The sequence below is a fragment of the Sus scrofa genome, chromosome 1 (assembly GCF_000003025.6).
Source record: "Sus scrofa isolate TJ Tabasco breed Duroc chromosome 1, Sscrofa11.1, whole genome shotgun sequence".
Taxonomy (NCBI): Eukaryota; Metazoa; Chordata; class Mammalia; order Artiodactyla; family Suidae; genus Sus; species Sus scrofa.
Window position 1 is genome coordinate 109,936,382 of NC_010443.5, and position 22,253 is coordinate 109,958,634.

General features: G+C 35.0%; 1 protein-coding gene across 4 annotated transcripts in view; it reads left to right on the plus strand.

Moving 5' to 3' along the window:
• VPS13C (vacuolar protein sorting 13 homolog C) overlaps positions 1–22,253 on the plus strand; it is a 174,251-nt gene that overhangs the window by 5,113 nt on the left and 146,885 nt on the right. For 2 of the 4 annotated variants that reach the window (XM_021094362.1, XM_021094370.1), the window contains exons 2-6: positions 8,575–8,618; positions 10,975–11,017; positions 14,989–15,084; positions 16,769–16,870; positions 20,861–20,923. In XM_021094362.1, the coding sequence (XP_020950021.1) occupies positions 8,575–8,618; positions 10,975–11,017; positions 14,989–15,084; positions 16,769–16,870; positions 20,861–20,923 (348 nt within the window). The remainder of the gene's footprint in view (positions 1–8,574; positions 8,619–10,974; positions 11,018–14,988; positions 15,085–16,768; positions 16,871–20,860; positions 20,924–22,253) is intronic. The other 2 variants (XM_021094365.1, XM_021094373.1) reach the window with 1 other exon arrangement.

Here is a 22,253-nt window from a genome sequence, read left to right on the forward strand (position 1 = left end):
AGTATATTTCTTCTAGACTTTAGATGTTAGCGTTTTTACATTCTGTAGCAGGATAATTTTATGTGGAGGTAACCACATGTCTAAACATATCTTATTTACCAAGCAAAGTTCTTAAAAGAAAAAAAAATGGACTTGAATTTATGCTTACAATACTTACATTACCTGCCTGTTTGTAAATCAGATTTTCAAAGTTCAGAAAAGTGCCTGGTGGGCATATTGCTGCCTCTGCAGGTAGGAAGGTTCCCTGAAAACCGGTACCAGGAGTTAAATTGCACAGCCCTTAGCTATTTAAGGTGTGTCCAGGTTTAATTGTTTTTAAGCTAAGATTTGAAAAGGTATGTTGAAACACCAGATCTTTTGCCGTTTGGCTGAAGTAGGATTGCTACAATGTAGAACCTTTGTCAATATGATTTTTCAGAGTGATTTGAAAAATCATCAGGAAAATCTCTGTTCAGAATTCTGCTGCTCTCACTTCCATTTGACAGGTAGAATATACAAAGAAGCTGTGAGGTGTTGGATGCAAGGAGTGGCTTTGGTGACCTGCGGGAGCAGTAGGAACAGGAGCCAGGTGGAGTGCCCTCAGAATTTGTAGCTTGGCCAACCAGGCTGAGCCTGTGCTGATTATTGTATTGTCCTTCACTCCACCCCTGACACATTTCCTATCAGCTGCCAGATGTTGTTGGAGCAGAGCAGCATAAGGAAGGAGGAAGCCTGGGATCTAATTACATGTCCACTACTGCCCGGTTCATTGGCCTTTGGCAAGTCACTGGCCAGTGACCAGTAGCGCCTTATCTGTAAATGAGAAGGTTAGGCAAGATCATTTCTTCTGATTTTAAGCTTCTGTGACTTGAACAAGGCCAGAGCAGTGTGAACTCCTTCATTAAGTTATCCCGCAGCGTGCTCTGTATTCATGGTGAGAAGTGGTAGTCAAATAGTGTTTCTTTTCTTTTTGTTCTTCACTCAGGCCTGGTGAGCAGAGAGCCACAGTCAGGAAATAGGACAAAAAAAGTGAAGTTCTAGCCTCATGCTGATACTTGTGAATTCAAATATAATATTGTCTTAACAGATGGCTGATGGGCAGCTTGAGAATGCAAGAAAAAATGGCCTTCTTTGCTTCTTTTTACCTTGATACATAAAACATATCAGTGTTAAGTATTTCTAAGCCTGTAGAGGAAGTTTTTTTTATTTTTTTCTGCTACCGCTTGGCATGGTGAAGGCCACATTTCTCATTTTCTTGTCCTATAGCATGTAAAGTAAACAACAAAAAGTTTAGTATTGTACTGTCCTTAGGCTCATTTAAGCAGTGCTTAAAAATTTTCTTGAAAACACCTTTCCACATATTTAAGTAGCATCATAAATTAAAAGTCACCCCACTTGTGCAAGTAGAGCTGGAAGTTGGTACTCGGTTAAGTGTTCTGCTAGGAGTCTCTGCCACACTTCTCTTTGGAGATCCCTGAATGTACTTGAAAGAGAGGAAGTTCTGTGATGACACAGCAGCTTTCCACTTTTCTTTGCCAGGGCTTCCTGTTTCAGTAGGGAGATGGAAAAAGTAAGAGTCATTTGTTTCTTTTCCCTTTCCAACTTTCCCCTCCCAAGACAGTCACTGTGAACTCCTATTAAAAGGAGTCTAGCTGGGTTAATTTGGTTTGGCTAGCTAGATTGAATTGAAATGAATTAATACAGTATTTTCTTCAATATACTTTGCTAAAACATTAATTATTAAAATAATTTGATTTATGCTTCAAAAATGTTTATTGGCTTTAACTCATGTCCTTGGAAAATCAATGTATCTGAATATTTTGATGCATTTTCAAATAAATGATGAGTGGTTTATGTTACACATATATAACAGAAATCTTAAATAACAATGTCCATAGCACCACATATTTTTTTTTCCCCCACTGTATTACAATATGCAAAGTTAGTTTCATGGATTAGGGCATGGCATTTTTGTTTTGTTTTGAATCATAGTTTTGGATTAATGTCTAAGTTTTACATTAAGAACATTGACCCATGGGTTTGGAGACATAGGTTCTATTCTGAGCAATGCTACAAATTAATGGTATAACCTTGGATAAACCATCTAATCTGTTTAGGTTTCAGTTTCTTCATATATAAAGTGAGAGAGGATTAGGTTTTAAGATCTTTTTGGTCCTGAAAAGTTCTAAATCATAACTTGTGAATTTCTGTCTTTTGTTTTTGGAAAAATGTGGAATTTTAAAAAGTACTGAAATGACCCTTTTGTAGTGTCATCTCCTAGGATGCATTCTCTCCTGCTTCTCTATTTTCTACTGTGACACTATTCGAATTCCCTAATTAAATCTTGACTCTACCTTCCTTTCTGGTTTTGTCTTTGCTAGTTGCACTGATTTTAGTTACCCTTTTTGTTTTCAGATTCCTTTACACTCATTTGAAATGCAAAGATCAGGAGTTCTCATTGTGGCTCACAGTATGAACCCGACTAGTATCCTTTAGGACATGGGTTTGATCCCTGGCCTCATTTGTAGGTTAAGGATCTGGTGTTGCCCTGAGCTCTGAGGTAGGTTGCAGAGGAGACTTGGATCCCAAGTTGCTGTGGCTGTGGTGTAGGCCAGCGGCTGCAGCTGTGATTCGACTCCTAGCCTGGGAACTTACATGTGCTGCAGGTGTAGCCCTGAAAAAAAATATAAAATGCAAAGATCAGAAGTTGGCCTACCAACTACTCAGGCCTCTCAATGCTGGGTCAAAATCCTTTTTTTTTTTTTGCTTTGTAGGGCTGCACCCATGGCATATGGAGGTTCCCAGGATGTTAGGGGTTGAATTGCAGCTCCAGCTGCCAGCCTACAGTACAGCCACAGCAACACCAGATCTGAGCCGTGTCTGCCACCTACACCAGAGCTCATGGCAATGCTGGATCTTTAACCCACTGAGCGAGGCCAGGGATTGAACCCACAACCTCATGGTTCCTAGTTGGAGTTGTTTCCTCTGCATCACAATGGGAACTCCTTGAGTCAGATTCTTGAATGGCATTAGGTTTTTTTTCAGGGAAGATAGAACTGTCTTCAGAATTAAAATTCATTACCCTTTCTGCTCTGCTCCTAGGGAGATAGTATAATGTTCTGGATGCAGCACTGCACTTCAGGACATTTGAGCCCTGATTCTTACTAACCTTGACATAGTGTTCTTAGGCCAGTTGTTTAACCTCTCTAAACAGCCTCACCAGTTTCTTTCTATGTTCTGCCTCCTTCACCAGGAGTAATAATAATAGTAGTAGTAGTAATGAAATAGATTTGAGAATGTTCTCTAAAATAGAAAGTTTATGTTCTTACTCATCTTTATTTCCATGTAATATGTATTCTAAGTAATTGGGTCAGTATTTATTGAGTGCCCACTTTGGGGAGAATCAATAAGGAATTTATAATCAGGTTGAAGGATTTATATGGTTAGGTGCTGTAAAAAAGGTGCAGCTAAACTCTATGAAAGTTGAGATAGGTTATTTTTGACTGGAGGTATTTAACATCCGTACTATATTTCTTACATTCATTTTGTAGGCCATTATGTGTTTTTAAAACTGTTCTTGGACTTAGGCAGGCTTGTTCCGAATTATGCAAGTGCCATTTGATTTTTACTCATAAATATACTGTTGTTATTTTCTGTTCTTTAATTTAGCTGTTTTTCTTTTTTTTCTATTAAATTTTTTATAGATGACGCCAACTCTGCCTGCTTTGGTTTCATTTTCTAATTTAATGGATATACTTGCATTTCCCTCTTCAGATTCATTTCCATGTTCATTCGTAATGATTATAAGTTTTGATCCAAGATCTACTCTTTTATGATGCTTCTTAAAATATCCTTCAAAATTAGCTTTGAAACTTTTATGTGACTCTCTATAGTCATGTATGTTCAAAAAAAATGTTTCTGTTTATTAATGAGTATTATATAGGGCCAAAATCAGGAACCTTGTCTTCTGAAGCAGATTATACTCATTGCTTACTTTTATCCTTGCTTGCCAGGCCATCACAGAAGGAAATCTCTTCATACAACTTCCCTACTTGTCTGTCTCCTTGTTCTCTTTAGAACTTTATGGGAGTTCCTGTACTAGTATTCATGAGGATGCAGGTTCAATACCTGGCCTTGCTTAGTGGGTTAAAGATCAGGCATTCCCCTGAGCTGTGGTGTAGGTCGCAGATGTGGTTTGGATCCAGTGTTGCTGTGGCTGTGGCCGCAGCCGGTAGCTACAGCTCCAATTTAATCCCTAGCCTGGGAACTTCCATATGCCGTGGGTGCAGCCCTAAAAAGACCAAAAAAAAAAAAAAGAAAAACCAAACAAAAAAACCACACCACTTTATTGGATTAGTGGTATTGGATTGTGGATTGGCTTTAGTGCCTTCCTTGCTGGTAGATTTAAATTTATCCATCTCCCCCTCCCTCACATTGTTGCTAAAGATTAGACACAAATATTTACTTTTCCTCTAGGTTTTCATGAACTTCCTGTGGCCTTTTATGTTCTTAGCCCCAGGTGATCTGATTCTAGTAGTAAAGATATTTGCATATGTATAGAATTATGTTATCTTAAAGTAGAAATGGAAAAAAATGGCTACTTTTTTCTCAGTAGTCAGTTAAATATAAAATGATTGATTATATGGGAGGAAGTCTGCCTTACATATCTAGAAAAGCAAGCATTTTAGTGGAAGAGTACTTAGCACCGTGCCTTACTTAGATAAGGCATTCATCTACTGGTTGAATGAATGAATGAATATGCTTTTACCCTGTTAATCAGTAATATGCTACTGTTCCTTCCTTTTTCTTTATGGTAGGATTAGTGGCTCCTCCTTCAGTGCAAATAATTTATAGAATATTATCATTCTTATTTCATTGTTGTATTTACGCTTGTTAGATGGCATTCATATTTTTCAGAAAGGAAGTATGCGTTTTTCACTAGACTCTAAATGGTCTAAAAGAAATAGATCTTTTTTATGTGTTTGTACATAAAGTAAATAGTCAAATATAGGAGAAATTTATATATAACATTGAGGTCATATTGACATTAGAATTTGTTTTGTTTCCCCATGTCTTATTACAATTTGTATAATAATTTTAACATTAAAGTAATACCTGTTTATTGTAAAAACCTGAAGATACTGATGAACATATATTTAAAAATCCTTAATTCTACCTTCCAGCAATAATTACTGTTACCTTTTTTTTGGTATGCCTTTCTCAATGTACTTGTTTAGCTCTGTTAGCTGTGTTGGTAGTTTTCAGTATTTCATACCTTAAATACCATCTATTCATTAAAGAACCAGAGTGCCACTGCAGTAGAAACAGTGTGCTTTTTAGGAGAACATTTATATTTTTAAATACATTATTTTAGTGCTTTAACAATTGTTTTAAAATGCTTCATATCTACTGCAGGTTACTTCTGAGCACTCCTGGTGACCCTTGACCTGCTGGTTGAGCATTACTGGGTAGAACATCAAAATTCATGAGCAGGTTTACAAGTCCCCATATGGGTCTGGGATCTTGTTCAGCTGGTTTGGACTGCTTCAGATATGCACTAGCATCTGTGCAAATCACTTCTTTTGACTTGAATAGAGTTCCCAGTTGTAATTTTTTGTAGTTCTGACAGAATTAAATCCAGAAATATTTTCCATACAGTGCTTTTTAAGGATTTTTTTTCCCCAGTTCTCAAATATGTGTCATTATTCCGTAACTACTGTGTTATCCCTGCAATTTGGTTAGGGATGATATCTTGTCAATTCTACCTCCAAAGTAACTTTTTTCCCCCCTTTTTGGCCACCCCAGGGCAAGGGGTCAGATACAGGCCACACTTGCAACCTGTGTTGCAGTTGCTGCAACACCAGAACCTTAATCCATTGTTTGGGCAGGTTGTGCCACATTGGGAATGCCCAAAATAATTTTTTTTTTTTTTTTTGCTTTTTAGGGCCGCACCTGTGGCATGTGGAGGTTCCCAGGCTAGGGGTCTAATCAGAGCTACAGCTGTCAGCCTACACCACAGCCACAGCAACACAGGATCCGAGCCCTGTCTGCGACCTACACCACAGCTCACGGCAATGCTGGATCCTTAACCCACTGAGCAAGGCCGGGGATCAAACTCGCAATCTCATGGTTCCTAGTCGGATTCGTTTCCACTGCACCACGATGGGAACTTCCCCAAAATAATTTTTAGTCTCTCTTCAACCCCAAAGTTACTGCCTACTTCAGATTTTAATTTCTTTTCAGTGTATTGTAGAAACTTTCTTCCCATTTGTGAGGCTTCTTACCTTTCATTTCAGTTTTTAAGTTTATTTTAGAGAGTTTACAATATGTATATACAAAGAAAATGAAATTTATTATATGGAAATAACCACTGTGATTACTATGTTATCTACTATTTCACTTGTTTGTTATCTATGTATATGTGCATATATATAATTTTAAAATTGGATCAATCAGGGCATCCTTTAACCTTATTTTAAAACAATATGTTATGAACAGTTTCCCATATCTGTCTACATTTTGTGGTTCTGTGTTGTTGGTTATTGTGATTTACACCATCTTCCTGGACATTTAGATCTTTAGGTCCTCCTTCTTTCCTTCCCTCCCTCCCATCAATCCTTTCTGCTCTCATAACCAATATTGCAATATCCTGTAGCTAAATTTTTTGGACAGATCTATTTCTTGGGATAGTAATAGTTCTAGCTCAGATTTGTCATCCCTGTTGTACTTCATCTCTGTAACCAATCTGAACTTCTCATCCTAAAAACTCTTTCTTAGCCTACCCCCTGCCAACTTTTCTGGCTTTATCTTCTCCCCTTATTCACACCCCTCCAGCTGCGACAAACCATATGTGCTTTCTCTAAGGTATCTTACACAGGCATTTCTATTTGCCTTCTTTTCTTATCCATCCAGTAAATATTTCTTCAGTCTTCTAAACTAAACTTTTGTGTGTATGAAGTTCTTAATATCCTTAGGTAGAGTTAAATGGTTCCTTTTTACGTGGTCTTTGTTGGAATGCCAGGAGAGTATTTCCCAGATTTTAGAAATTTAGTCTCCTCTGCCAGGCTGTGAGCTCTTCACCAGCAGGCATGTTGTTATAGACAGCTCTGTGTTTCCAGCACCTAACTCATAGTAGGTGTTTGGTAAATGTTTGTTTGGATAAATCTGAGATCTGGGGAAAATGCACATCTCTTAACAGTGGCGTAATAGTTAAATATACTTTTAAACTGACTCCAAAATACTCTGAGGAAAAAACTACTTAAGAAATGTTTCTGAAGAGCATAAGAAGCATAGTGTTTTATAAAAAAAAAAAAAAAGTCATGAATGTTTAAGAAAATGCATAACTGAATAGAATACGCTTGTATTTTTAAATTTGAATCTCTAATTTTAGTAACCTTTAGAGAATTTAAGTGAAATGAAAACTTTTTGCTGAAGTTTTGATGTAAACAAGAATATTTATGTATTGTGTATCTACAAATATAGGTACAGGAGTTCTGGTTGTGGCTCAGCAGGTTACGAACCCTATGTAGTGTCCGTGAGGATGTGGGTTCCATCCCTGGCCTTGCTCAGTGGGTTAAGGATCTGGTGTTGCCATGAGCTGTGGTGTAGGTCGCAGACCACGAAAAGATCCAGCATTGCTGTGTCTGTGGCAGTTTGGCAACTGCAGCTACAATTTGACTCTTAGCCTGGGAACTTCCATATGCTGCAGGTGTGGCCCTAATAATAAAAAAAATATAGGTACAGCATTTAAAATTTGAGTAATGTAGTTATATCATTGCAGCTTTAGTTTTTTTTTTTCTTTTTTCTTTTTCTTTTTCGGGCTGTACCTGCAGCATATAGAAGTTCCCAGTCTAGGGGTGGAATCACAGCTGCAGCTGCAGGCCTGCACCACAGCCACAGCAATACTAGATCTGAGCCGTATCTGTGACCTAGGCTGGAACTCAGGGCAACAATGGAGCCTTAACCCATTGAGTAAGGCCAGGGATCAAACCCACATCCTCACCGTTATTAGTCGGGTTTGTTACTGCTGAGCCATAATGGGAACTTCAGTTTTTATAAGTTAATACCCGAATAGACTTTTGAAAAGTTGGACCAATGAAAGGATATTAGAACCATAAACAGTAAAAATTGGGAAAATAGGATGTTTGAAGTGGTAGAAACTAATACCATATTCTTACCATAGAACATATTCATTGGTACCATGATTAAGGAAAGAATTTAGAGTTACAGGATAATTGATCTGTTCTGGTAGTCACCTCTTTATTTCCTTCTTTTGAGATTTTGGCTTAATCATCCAAAGTGATGGATACTTTGGTCCTCTGAAAGTCTTATGTTTCTTTCTCATTGTCTATGAAAATGTTAGCTGGTTTAACTATTTCATAATTTCTTTTGCACTGGGCTAATCTATAATATGCTACAGCTAATACTTCTCGTTTATATACAGCAGCTCTCTTGTGCCCGTTAGCTTCTCAAGTTCTTGATGTCTGCTTTGTTCACTTTCTTAGTATTTAGCATAGTGTCAGAGTGTTTGGTACTGCATTAGGACAGTTTATACTATTTCATATATTAATCTTTATTTTTCATCTTTTTTTTAAGGTAATGTGGCTTTAGATAATCTACAAATAAAAGAAAATGCTCTGGTAAGTTTTTGTGAGCTGTGTTGCCTACTCAACTTAATTTGGTAAGCTCTTAGAAACCCTGCTTACTAGGTATCTGGTACTAGGTACCAGATAAAGTGATTGAGTCACTCAGAGAAGAATTTTGTTTAACTATTTGCTCTAGGAAAATATGAGATTAAACATTTAGAAAAAAAATTTTTTTTCCTGATGATTGAAATAATATCTCTTGGAAAGTGAAATGTTTTTCTTTGATCTACTTTGACTGTATAGCTTTGTAGTAGACATTTGTCTTAATGAAATAGTGTTTCTTTAAGATTGTCTATATTATTTTTCAATAGGCTTGATTTTAGCAATTTATCTGTGAATGACTGTATTTTTAGAAATAGGTTGGCAATCTAGCCTTGTCATATTAAGAGGTAAAATAGATTATTTTTGGAATCCAGCTCTAGAAAGTAATTGTGTCATTCGCTATTGAGTTAAAGGCAAAACAAAACTCCTGTCATCCTCCAAGACTCCCACCCCCACTCTCACCCCTGTTTTGGCTTTAGCCTCTTGGACTCGTTTTGAGTCCATGAAGTGTCTTAAAAATGAGTTTATTCTTTAATCAATAGGTCAGATTTATAATTACCCTAATTATGTTTTATAACTGTAGCTTTGATTTCTGGTTGAATTTGTATGTGATGAACTGTGTAATTATGGAGAGCCTTATACACAAAATGCTCCCATGGTTGGTCTCGTGGAAGGCAGTTTTGGATATTGAAGAGCTAGGAGTGGAACTCAAGAAGTAATAGTTTATTTTGTTACTGACATAGTGGAAAGGTCAGGGACCTTGTACTTTGGCCCACCGGCCCTGTGACTTTTGGCAAGTTTCCCAGTTTCTTTGAACATTAGTTTAATCATCTTTACAATGGAATTAATAATACAAAATAGTATAATAGTTCTGTGCCTTTGTGACTCGAATTAGATAAAAAGTAGAGCCTCGCAAGTAGTGGACACTCAAAATATTTAAATTTCCTTTCTATCTCTTTTTAGAGGTTGATATAACTTTAAACATTTTATCCTCTGTTTTTTCTCTCTTTATGAAAATATTCTGGAAGGTAATAGGTTTAAACTATTGTGGTTACAGAATATATATATCTAACATACTTAGACAGATTGAACTCTGTTAATCTAATTTGAGTTTGAGTTATAATTAAATGTAATAAATTATTTTGTAACTTATATTCTCTATTAATTCAAGCCATCCTTTCTCCAGTTAAATTGGATTTGTGAGATTTTACTTTGATATGAGTTCTTTACATTTATTTTGTGTGAAAAATTATTTCAGGAGGATTAAAATGAGAGAGACCACACTTGTAGAAGTGTATCATTTTCACTTTGTGTCCTGTAGGACGTGAAGACCCTTGAATTTAAATATCCCCTTCCCGTGCCCAACCCAAGGAGGGTAGAGCTGCGCTCTCTTCACCAGTGAGGGTTTTTTGTTTGGGTCCAAAAAAACATTTCTTGTCAAAATCTATTAATATTTTGTTCAGTATCTGTTCAGCTAGAATACTTGGATAGTCACGTGAATGGGTAAATTGATTATTTAAGTTAATCATTGATTGATTAATTTAGTTAATTATTACCTAAAATAGGTATTTCAGTTGCTAGATTTCCATAGTATTAGTGACTATTACTATGGAAGTTACACCTAACAAAAAGGCTCTTCTGACTGGTTTAATTTTTAATATTTCTAAAGATTCAAGTGAACATTGTGAATATCATTTATTTAGTACTCTGTGAATAAAAAAGTTATTTGAACTTTCTGGTGGTTTGGAATCTAAAGTGAAAGTTCATTATTGATTGGTACCTGTTAGTAACCTATCTAAAGTAAATTTGAATATGGTAAATAGTATGTTGGGAATCTGCCTTTTCTTTTAAGCTTTGTTTATTCATTTACTAAATACTTTATTTGAGAAAGAATTGTTCAGCTATTGTCTTCAACTTAAGTGAAAAGTTCTTCCTTTTCCTATTGTAGTATTTCAGAAAAGCAGAATCCATCTGTTATTTTAAAAGTTCATGGAATTTCCATCTGGCTTGGTTTGGTTTATTAAAACAAGTAACCAGTTTACCCAATTACTTTCTTTAACTACAAATGATTTTTCTATTGTTCTTATTTAAAATTTTGCTTCTTTTGTTATTTCTTTCTTCAAAGTCAAGTGTAAGTTAATAAAAACTTTTTTCAGCCATAAAGCATATCCTTTATTAGTTACTCTAATAGAGAAAGTTGGTTTTATGTTTTTCCTGAGAGATGATTATATATTTAAATGGTGATATAAGAGTGACGGGGGGAGCTTAATAATTTTGGTGTTTTTTCATTTTTTTCTTCTTTCTAAAGAGTGAATTGGATGTTCCTTTTAAAGTCAAGGCTGGCCAGATTGGTAAGTACTTCACTCTTTGTTTGACTTATTTTTGGTTCTTGTAGTTTTTATTTTTTTCCTGCTGTTTAATCTAAAACATCTTTTTTAGCTTGAACAAAAAAGTGAGAGGTCTTTGGTTTATGTTGATTAGAGCTTTTGGAGTTATGAGCCTAACGTATACCCTACCTAATATATATATCAAAGTTTGTGACAGAAGTGTAAAAAATTACCCTCTTAATTAGAAGAACATTTGGACTGCAGTGATACTTTTGAGGTTTTGGTTTCACCACACAAAAATATCTTCATTTCCAAAATTGATATGCAAATTTTGTGGTATTTTTGTTTATAATGTCAAGGTAGTGTCATTTGCAAATTCTAGTAAATAAAATGTAAGTGCAGCTTATTTCCCTCATGTTTTGTTCATTTCACTCAACATACTGGGTAGCAGTGTGGGAAGTCTTTCTTTGTGACTAATCTTTTAGGCCAAGATCGTCCCTATTTAAGCATACATCTTTGTTGGAAGAATTTTTAAAGGAAGTTTAGTATATCAAGTCCTTTCACCTAGTCCATACTACCTGATTTTCACTTTTTAAAAAAGGTTTTAATTACAACCCCAGAGGAATTATTCTTACTTTAGAATTTTGACTTAGGCCACTGTCCTTCCATCCCTATCACACTACACCTTCACCTCACTTTCCTTCTTCGTTCACGACCAAGGGAGGCCTTGTGTTTTACTGTTGTACCATCTTTTAGTAAGTACTTGAATACTTCCGTGAGTCTATATCATATCATGTATATGTGCTCCTTTTCTGTAAATTTAAAAATTTTAATGTAAATTTTCATGTGTTCTGTCTTGAAACAGGAGACACTCCCTTAGATTGAAAGTCTCCCTAGGCATGCATTATTATTATTATTATTTTTTGGTCTTTTTTATTTTTAAGGGTCCCACCTGCAGCACATGGAAGTTCCCAGGCTAGGAGTCAAATCGGAGCTGTAGCTTCGGGCCTATACCACAGCCACAGCAATATCAGATCTGAGCTGCTGCTGTGACCTATACTGCAGCTCATGGCCATGCAGGATCCTTAACCCATGGAGAGAGACCAGGGATCGAACCCGTGTCCTCACGGATGTTAGTCGGGTTCATTATTGCTGAGCCACAATGGGAAATCCCATGCATTTAATTTTTTTTTCTGCCTGTCATTCAGAGCCTTGTGCTTTGTGAGGCGGTGATGTTATAGCAGTGTTTTGGAAGTACTGTTGTAACCTTGCATGCTTAATTGAAATCCTCCATTGAAGTTATAGCCATTCATTCCTTCTTTTACCTTTTTTTTTTTTTTTTTTTTTTTTTTGGTCTTTTTGTCTTTTTAGGGCCATACCCGCGCCATATGGAGGTTAGCAGGCTAGGGGTCTAATTGGAGCTGTTGCTTGCAGGCCTACGCCAGAGCTGCAGCAATGCCAGATCTGAGCTACATCTGTGACCTACACCACAGTTCCTGGCAACGCCAGATCCTCAACCCACTAAGTGAGGCCAGGGGTCGAACCCGCAACCTCATGGTTCCTAGTTGGATTTGTTTCTGCTGCGCCACTATGGGAACTCCCCTTCTTTTACCTTTGAGATATGTAGATGTGGGGAGGCAAGGGTGAATATGATATTTTTGTCTTCAAAGAAGTTACAGAGATATAAAATTAGGACATAATATTGATATCTTATTTCCAGGGTGTTGGATGGTTATATTTGGCTAAAGAATTTTTACATTATTCATTGTATTTTACAACTAGATTTATATTTTGGATGAACTTTTCTAATAGTTCACAATTTATTCTCTTTGCTTTTAAAGTATTATAAGAATTTAATGTCTTCCCTCAGGGTAACTCATTGAGTTATGAGAGACCCTTTACATGTAAGGATGCAGTGCATATTTTCTTTATACTTATCCCTGTTTGGGGGCTTTTAGGGGGTTTATGTTAGCTACTAACTTACTGTTAGGTTATAATATTATACCTAACTTGTAGACTTAGTGGGCTAAGTATGCTCAAGGATGTTTTGGTTTTCTAAGAATTAGGCATATTTATCAGTACTCTTTTTACTTAAAAACTTTAAAAATTTCCTGATCTCTGAAAAGGTAGGCAGTGATAAAACTAACTGAATGAATGGGCTCGGGTAAATGGAGAGAAGAGAATGTTTAGAGAACAGATAATCTCTTTTTGGAATGTTAAGGGGGATATCTCACTTTTTCAGTCTTAGGCTCACCAAGAAGGCAATCAAATCAGTTTTTTAGGAGTTGATGAGATAATTACAAATATAACACTATCTATTATGAATATAGGTGGTACCCACTGTAAAATCAGAAGACTTAGAAATGACCCAGAAGTATACTGGCATTTCCTCTGCGCTCCTCTAAAGTGGGAACCATATAAGAAATTTAGCAGGTTTACAAGCTGAAGAAAAATAAAAAGTTAGATGGAGAAGTAATTTGAGATTATTAACCCTGGGAAGAGATTCCCAGCTAAAACTGGTTTACCTCCATAGCCATCTAGATACTCTCCCTTACACTGCATTATTTTATTTCTTCTACAGCTTCTTACCTGTTTAACAGTGGTTTGAGCTTTCAACATCTTTATTTGAAAGTGCTAGTGATTCTGGTGGTATAAGTAACTTAGCCATTCACATATTAGCATGATTTAGTTGAATTAGTTCTTTTCTCTTGAGTCTTAATCATTAGCATGGAGAAGCTTTTATAGGGCCGTTATTTTTTAAATTGTGATGAAAGAGGCTATTTTATTTTGGAACATGGAAAACCTTGGGGATGGAAAAGGTTTGGATAGAATTGCTCTAATATAGCTGAGGGTGGATTGGGACCTTGACTGCCTGGAGACCTGGAAAGAGGGCATACTAGAGATTGGGAAAAGAGTAAAGAAATAAGTGTGGAAAGATAGCGAAGACCGATTTTGTCCATTTCAAGATTTAGCTGAGAATATGTTCATCTTGTCTTTTCTCTCCTGCTTTGTGTAGCCTTTTCCCATGAAACTCCAAACTTGGCTTAGTGACAGTTGGGGCACAGTTCATCAATATTACAGGTGAAAAAGTTCCTGCAGGGAAGTCTCTGAAGGACCTGATATGAATAATGTTATATCTAAGAGGGAAGATATGTTCTGCCTTTCATGTGATCTTTAATCATGAAAGGCAGAACATATTCCAGAGTTATTTGGAATATAATTGATCTCAGCTGACTGTAACTCATGATACTTACTAATCAAAAGACAGCATACCATGCCTTAGGGTTGGCCTCTCCCAGTTGTAGCAGTTTGGCATAGTGTCAAAGTTCTGTTCCTTTGGTACTCTTCTCTTCAGTTTCTGGGATCTTGTACAGATATTATTTTGCATTAGTGCTGTAGAGATGTAATTGCAAGTGTGGCTAGAACAGCATGTACAGTATTCAGACCATCAAATCTTAGTGAAGAAGAGTAACACTTCTGGTTTCACTGATGACTTGGGTGGATTTAAGCAATTAATTTAACCTGTATGTGACTGCCTTTCCTTTTCTTTTCTTTCTTTTTTTTTTTGCTTTTTGGCCACACCCACAACATGTGGAAGTTCTCAGACCAGAGATCATACCCTCGCCACAGCTGTAACTAGAGCTATAGCAGTGACAACCCCGAATTCTTATTTTGCTGAGCCCGCAGAGAAGTCCTGCCTTTTCCTTTTAATTTCAAAACTGAAGTAATAGTTGGTTCAGTCTTCTAACAGTTTGAGAATATTAAATGAAATAATAGTTTAAAAAATTTGAAAAATATAAAGTACCATGTGAATAGTGACTTTTAATAGTAATTAATATGGAAAAGATCTTTTAAACTGTTAGGTTTTATCTTTTTTTCTGAGTAATATACATACTATATGTGTGAAGGGTTTTGTATGCGTTTTTTCTTGATGGAAAGTGAGAAATGTGTATCTTCATGAGCAACCAAATAAGGCTGAAATTATGTTTCTTTAGATAAATTAACTTTGAAGATTCCTTGGAAGAACCTTTATGGAGAAGCTGTTGTTGCGACCCTAGAGGGATTATACCTGCTTATTGTCCCAGGAGCAAGTATGTTACATTAGATTATAACCATTCAGTAACATCAAATTAAGTTAAATTTTTACTTAGCCTAATTATTTTAATATGTTTACTAAAATAGTAGCTAATTTAAATAATCATCTGTATATCTACACATAAACCTACATTTTACATATATACACACATTTGTATATAAAATATTTTTATAGTATTGTTGGAAAGAATAATTTCAACCATTTGTGAAATTATTCTATTCTCTATGGATAATTATTTTATTTTTGCTTTTTAGGGCCACATCTGTGGCATATGGAGGTTCCCAGGTTAGGGGTCCAATCAGAGCTACAGCTGCTGGCCTATGCCACAGTCACAGCAATGCAGGATCAGAGCCCCGTCTGCAACCTACACCACAGCTCATGGCAATGCCGGATCCTTAACCCACTGAGTGAGGCCAGGAATCAAACCTGCAATCTCATGATTCTTAGTTGGATTCGTTTCTGCTGCATCACGATGGGAACTCCTGAATAATTATTTTGTAAACTGAGACTTCCTATTAGCTTGAGATGCATTAGATAGATTTACTTTTGGGAATGAAAGTAAGTTTTAAAAAATGTACTGTTTTATTAATCTGCAGATGAAAATTTTTTTCCCATTTTGTTGCTTTGGATTGAATGAATGTTCTTTCAAAAATGTTTGCAAAATAGGTAATATTTTCATTATAAATTATAATATTTTAATTTTTAATGAATGTTTTAAAATGTTATTTTTAAAGTAACAAATTCATTATTAATGTTTTTTAATATAATGTTAAGAAAAGTTTGGATATTTTAGGGAAAAATTACTTGTATATTCTGAACCATGAAAGAAACACAATTTTTATTTTTATGTTTTGTTTTCCAGTCTTTACTTGTATACATACTTGATTTGATCTAGTATTTACCCCGTTATGTATACAACATGGATCTGTCTTTTTCACTACGTGTGTGCGTGTGTGTGTGTGTGTGAGTGTGTTTTATATATATATAAAACCAGGGAACTCTAGTATATGTATATTTGATATGCCTCACAGTTTTCATGGTGGTAGTAACAATTTTGAAAAGCTATATGATACTCTTTTGTGGGCTGCCCACTGTTTTTTGCTGTTACCGTGAACATCATAAACTCCTTCTTTAGATAATATTTATTCTTCAGTATTATTTCCTTAGGATGCATAATCAGAAATGAGATTACTAGATAAAAAAGCATTTATATATTTTAATGATTATTGATACATATTCTTGAATTACTTTCTGAAAGTCTTTTTATCAGTCTTATGCTGATACCCACTGGCATTGAATATTACATTCTTTTTTGCAGTTACAATTTTACCGCTCAGATATAATAACTGGGAATTTTTTGATGTATTTTCTGCCTCCCTCTGTTCTACCTTTCACCCTTCTATTCACCCTTTCCTCCTGTTATCCTTTTTACTATCTTCTTTCTCCTTTTAATTCCTTTCCTTCCTCCTTTTCCTTTTGATATAAGCTTTGTATATAAGTGGGAATCACTTTATGTTTAAATTTTTTCACGAAACCAAAGAATATAAATGTTTTTGACTTAGCCAAAAAAAAAAAAAAAAATGACATACTACGCACACAGTATCATAATGAGGTTGAACTTTTCTTATTTGTTTATTGATTAATTGCTTTTATTTATGTATTTAAATATATATTTTTAGGTATTAAATATGATGCTGAAAAAGAAGAAAAATCCTTGCAAGACAGTAAACAGAAAGAGCTATCCCGAATTGAAGAAGCCCTTCAAAAAGCAGCAGAAAAAGGTACAATAAGTTTATATTTTAGATAAATGTACATATACTTATATTTTTGATATATTTAATGCACTGTAAAAAGGATTCTTTCACAGGCCTTCATAAGCTGTAGTTCCAAAGAAAGAACCTTCTTTTAAAATCATATCTCAAAATATTTATTATAAAGACTTTAGTGACTCACATTGCCTTTGATGTGATTGTTTTATCTTACTGCCAGTTTAATTTTCCAGCTTTTCTTAACTAGTCATTTTTACTATGCTGCTTTATGGAGACTTCCCAAATTCTTTTGAGTGCTTGCAAGCCATTTGTTTTTGCCATGGTTAATGGTTTCTTTGTCTACGTTTTCACCTGTGTTCTTGGAAGATAATTGAGTTCAGTATATGAAATAATGTTTAGAGGAAATAGTGCTGTAATTTTATTCCTAGCTATATATCTTTAATATTGATTAAAATATCTCTATTATATAGGATATTTTAATACATTTTATTCTTCAGATTTCAACATTTTAACATCTTGCCTAAGTTTTAGTGCTTCGTTTTTATCTAAAAATAACTCTGGTGACTGTTTTGATAAGGTTTATGGGGCAAGAATAAGGATAAGATGAAAAAGAATAGTCTGTGGGTGATTTGCTGAAGGACTTTTCCAAACCTCCAGTTTGTTTTTCTCTTTCAAGTCAGATTATACCCCGACTGCCAGTTGGGGTATGAGAGTTACCAGCATTTTATATCATTTTTATATCATTTGGTGCCATGTTTATATATTTCTGTGATGAGAGCAGATGGTACCAGAAATGCTAAGTCATTTCTCTTTGGTCTCTCTTAAAAGATATGGCAACTGTGGAGTTAGAAATGACAGCAATTATATTTAGATTTAATAATATTTCTTTTCCTAGCTTAGGCTGCTAATATTTAATTAAATTAATAAGAAATATCTTAAAAATAGCTTGCTCATTAAAATTCCTTGTCGGTGATTCTAATTCTTTTTTGACCAGATGATTTCTTTTATTCAGAATTATTGATTCTTTCATGAAAAAAATACTTAAATACTTAAAATACAGAGGCTATCTTAATGGTAGAAATTTTTTTTTATTAATTTATTTTTTTTCCCACTGTACAGCAAGGGGATCAAGTTATTCTTACATGTATACATGTTTTTTCCCCCCACCCTTTGTTCTGTTGCAATATGACTATTTAAACATAGTTCTCAATGCTACTCAGCAGGATCTCCTTGTAAATCTATTCTAAGTTGTGTCTGATAAGCCCAAGCTCCCGATCCCTCCCACTCCTTCTGTCTCCCATCCGGCAGCCACAAGTCTATTTTCCAAGTCCATGATTTTCTTTTCTGTGGAGATGTTCATTTGTGCTGGATATTAGATTTCAGAATGGTAGAAATTTTTAAAGCCTAAACGTTTTCTTCCATTTCTCTTTTCATGCTTAACCATGTCTTGTGTTTCTTCTGAAGCTTAAGGATCTAAATTTCTACAAAAACAGTTTTCTTCATTTCTGTTACTTTCATGTACCAAATAAAGTAAGGTGGTTGTAGTTTTGTTTTATGACAATTCAGTGTATTTCTTTTCATTCACCTTTGGTTAATTAGTATGTATGGAAATAGTATTATAAAAATGAGGAAGGCTTGGAGAGTACTAGAATTTCATTTCTTTCTTGATATAGTTCAGATTAAATATATTTTGGTAATGCATACATAATCAGCAGTAGGCATATTTATAAATGCCTAGACATATTGCTATAACATGTAGTTGTACACTTATAACTTATAATATATATAAAGATATATTTCCCTCATTTTTTTTTTTTTTGAATGGAAATAGCTGTGATTGCTTAAAAAATATTTTAGTGTTTCCAGGGAAGTATAAGAAAAAACATAGTATATACTTTCTCCTGGTTTCGGAATTGACAGCTTAATCAGCAAAGAGATAACTTGCTATATATTTTGTATTACGTGCCTATGAAATTTTGACCCCTGAAATCTTCAATACTTATGAAGCTTCTGTGTTTAAGTTTGGCAGAGAGGCTGTTAAGGATGATTTGATCTATCTGTAGGAAATGAACATCTGCAGTATTAAGCTTGTATAAATGGGCCTCTTAGGCTTATGTATGTATAATGATTGCACTGTAGCTTCTTAGATGGTAAAGTTTAGGTTTTTTGGGGATAGAAGTAAAATTCAGAAAGTGAAACTTAGTTTTAACATTGTAGTATTCGATTTGTCAGAAAAACTTTCTGAGTATAAAAGAGACGAATTCAAGAACTGGGAAATATGTTGATAGAGATTTTTTCTTATTAATTGTCAAATACATTTAATTATCTTGACTGCATAAAAGTATTTTTTCTAGTCTCTATGAATATGGAATCCTATTTTCATATAATGTTATTCATATGAAAAGAAACAACCCTCACCTTTAGGTGCTTTCCATTTCACAATTATTAAATAATAATTTTTACTTGATTACCTTACTTTCTTCATACTTATGATTTTTCCACTCATTTCATGATTTTAAAAGCATGAAAGCACTATCACATACATATGGAGACCCAGAGTAAGGACAGGAAGTGATTCAGCTCTAATCAGCAGATGATAAAAATGAAAATAGATCAGGTCGATCTGCTTTAAAAAAGTATTTTTACTTATTTGTTTCATTTGTTAAAATAGAGTGCTGCCCACTATTGTGTGGGGGGAAAAAAGAAAATTGAAATATAACTATAAGCTCATTTCTAGAGAGTTTGCTTAGCTATAAAAGTAAACTCCTTTCTTCTTTTGTTTCATTGCAGTGAGTTTATTTTCCTGGAAAGACTGTTGTAAGGTAAAGGGAGATATTAAATCCCTGGCAAGGCCAGAAGAGTTTTCAAATACTATGTGGATTCTGTATTTCAAAATGTTAATTTTAACAAAAACTCTAAAATTTTAGAGTTAACGTTAAAGTCAAATAGTTTTTTTGGAAAGACTTATGATGAAAGTGTGAGTGTCCTGTTCCACACTTCTCTACCCGCTGGATGCACTCCTTAGAGGGAACTGTCGTTTCAGAAGTATTTACATTCTGTGGTTATCTAATTTATTAATGTAAGGCATTATTTTGGATTACTTGTTATGGTAGACAGGAGTTTACCACTCTTACCATCTTTTTTCACCCTAAATTCCCCTTCTATTCTCTCATAATATGGTGATATCATAATTTTGGGCCAATTACAAGTCAAAATTTATCATATGACTGTCAGTATTTTTTAATTGCCCAAACTGCTGGTCCTTTCTCTGTCCCCCTTTTCTTTCTTTCTTTCTTTCTTTCTTTTTTTTTTTGTTGTATTTTTTGGGCCATACCCTGGACATATGGAGGCTAGGGGTCAAATCAGAGCTGTAGCCGCTGGCCTCCACCACAGCCACAGCAAAGTGGGATCTGAGCTGTGTCTGTGACCTACACCACAGCTCATGGCAACACTGGATCCTTAACCCACTGAGTGAGGCCAGGGATCGAACCTGTGTCCTCATGGTTGCTAGTCAGATTCGTTAACTGCTGAGCCACAGAGGGAACTCCATCTGTCCACCTTTTCCTCTTGAAGCTCTTCCTGTCTCTAAAATTAGCTTAAATATCACAACAGTATTTCATTCTGAAAATGGCAAAGTGGAGGGCAAAAGGAACCAAAATAGACTTTTTCTCTGTTTGAAGGTTTGTCAAATCAGTGAGACATTATCCGTAATTGATATTCGTCTGTTTTGCTTGACTTGAAATTATTAATTGTTATAATTTTAATTATTAAGGCTTTTTTGTTTTAAGGTTATGAAAACAAAGTTTGTATGTTGAAAGAATGCAAATGGTGTCATTGAAACTATTTCCTTAGAACTAAGTGGTTTTGGTGTCACTGGGTTTTACTTGTTCAGCTGCATGATTTCTAATTCTTTGTATTTAGTTTAGACATATTTTACATGTGAAATTAAAGGTGTCTTTTAAAATGCTCTGCGTTTTGGTTATTGCTGCCATGCGGATGCAGGCGCACATTCAGGGGAGTTCATATATGGCTTGGAAAGCTTTGTTTACAAGGACATCAAGCCTGGTGGGTATGCATGGTTAATTATATTCAGCTATATATAAAATTAAATTTTTATCCATGCTTGTGCTTTTAATGGCATTCATATGGTGACGTATCATCCTTTTAGAAAATATGGAAATGTAATTCTTGTTTTTCCCCTTTACCATCATTTCTTTTTCCCTCCCTTCTGCAGCCATTTATTCATTCACCAAATACTGTCTTTCTGTGGCAAGCACTATGATGGATGTTGAATGTTCATGGGCTGAAACAGACATGATCTCCTGTCCTTGTCAAACTTACAATTTGATCTATCCAGACTGCCCTTTTGACTTTAGTTTTATAGTATAGCAGTTTCTCAATTAAGCGCTTCCTCCCCTAGAGCAGTGGTTTTCAAACTTCTAAAAGGCAAAACATGGAAGCTTTTTTGGAGTGAGACTTTATTTAGAACCTTGGTAAGAGATCTTTCTCTGCCTTTCTTCTCATATCCTCTCTGATTTGCTTCACCTCTCTAGTAGCTTTGGAGGCACCTGTAGACTACTGTGCTGTACAGCATATTGAAATTTGAGTCTTCATAAAAGGCAAATTTGAAGGCTGTCTGCCTTAAGATTTACAATAGGATTCTAGGAAGTTTAATAGGCACATTGAAATAATTTCTAATATTTTAAACAGTAATTTGATTTATTTATAGTTTCTATAACTTCAGGAGCTTGTACTCAGTCATTGAGTAAATGGAAAATGGGGTCTCTATCTCAAAATGTAAACAGTAATAAGCATTATGGTAGAATTACTTCTGCTGCTAGAAACTTCTTTAATATTTAGATTCATTATGGCAAATGGAAGAAGAATTTGCCTGGCAAATTTCACAGTATTGAATGAAATTAACCCGAAGGGAGTTTCTTTGAATGATTCTGCCCCTTTAGTAAGTGTGGTGGACTGTGTTAATTTGTCTTAAGAGTACTTTAATATAAAAGATAATGTGGAGATACTCAAGAATCACTGTCCAGTTTTGTAGGTGGTATTTGAACCAGCTTTCTGTACTTTGCTGGGCAGTGTTTTCTGATCCTACTCGTGGCAGTGTGCCTTCAGGATACAAATGAATTCCATTGGCCCATTCAAATATGTAACAAAATCTTTGGGTGGGCAGCATTGCTTAAAAACAAACAAGCAAACAAAACAAAAAACCCAAACAGAGGTCACTATAAGGAAAACCTCTTTGATCTAGTTTCCTTTTATTCCAAAAGTATGGTAGCCTGGATTAACAAAACAAAGCAACAGACAAACAAAAACAACAAAAAACAAACTAGGCCTAAAATTTGATGATTTTTTTTTTTTGCTTTTTTTAGGACTGCACCTG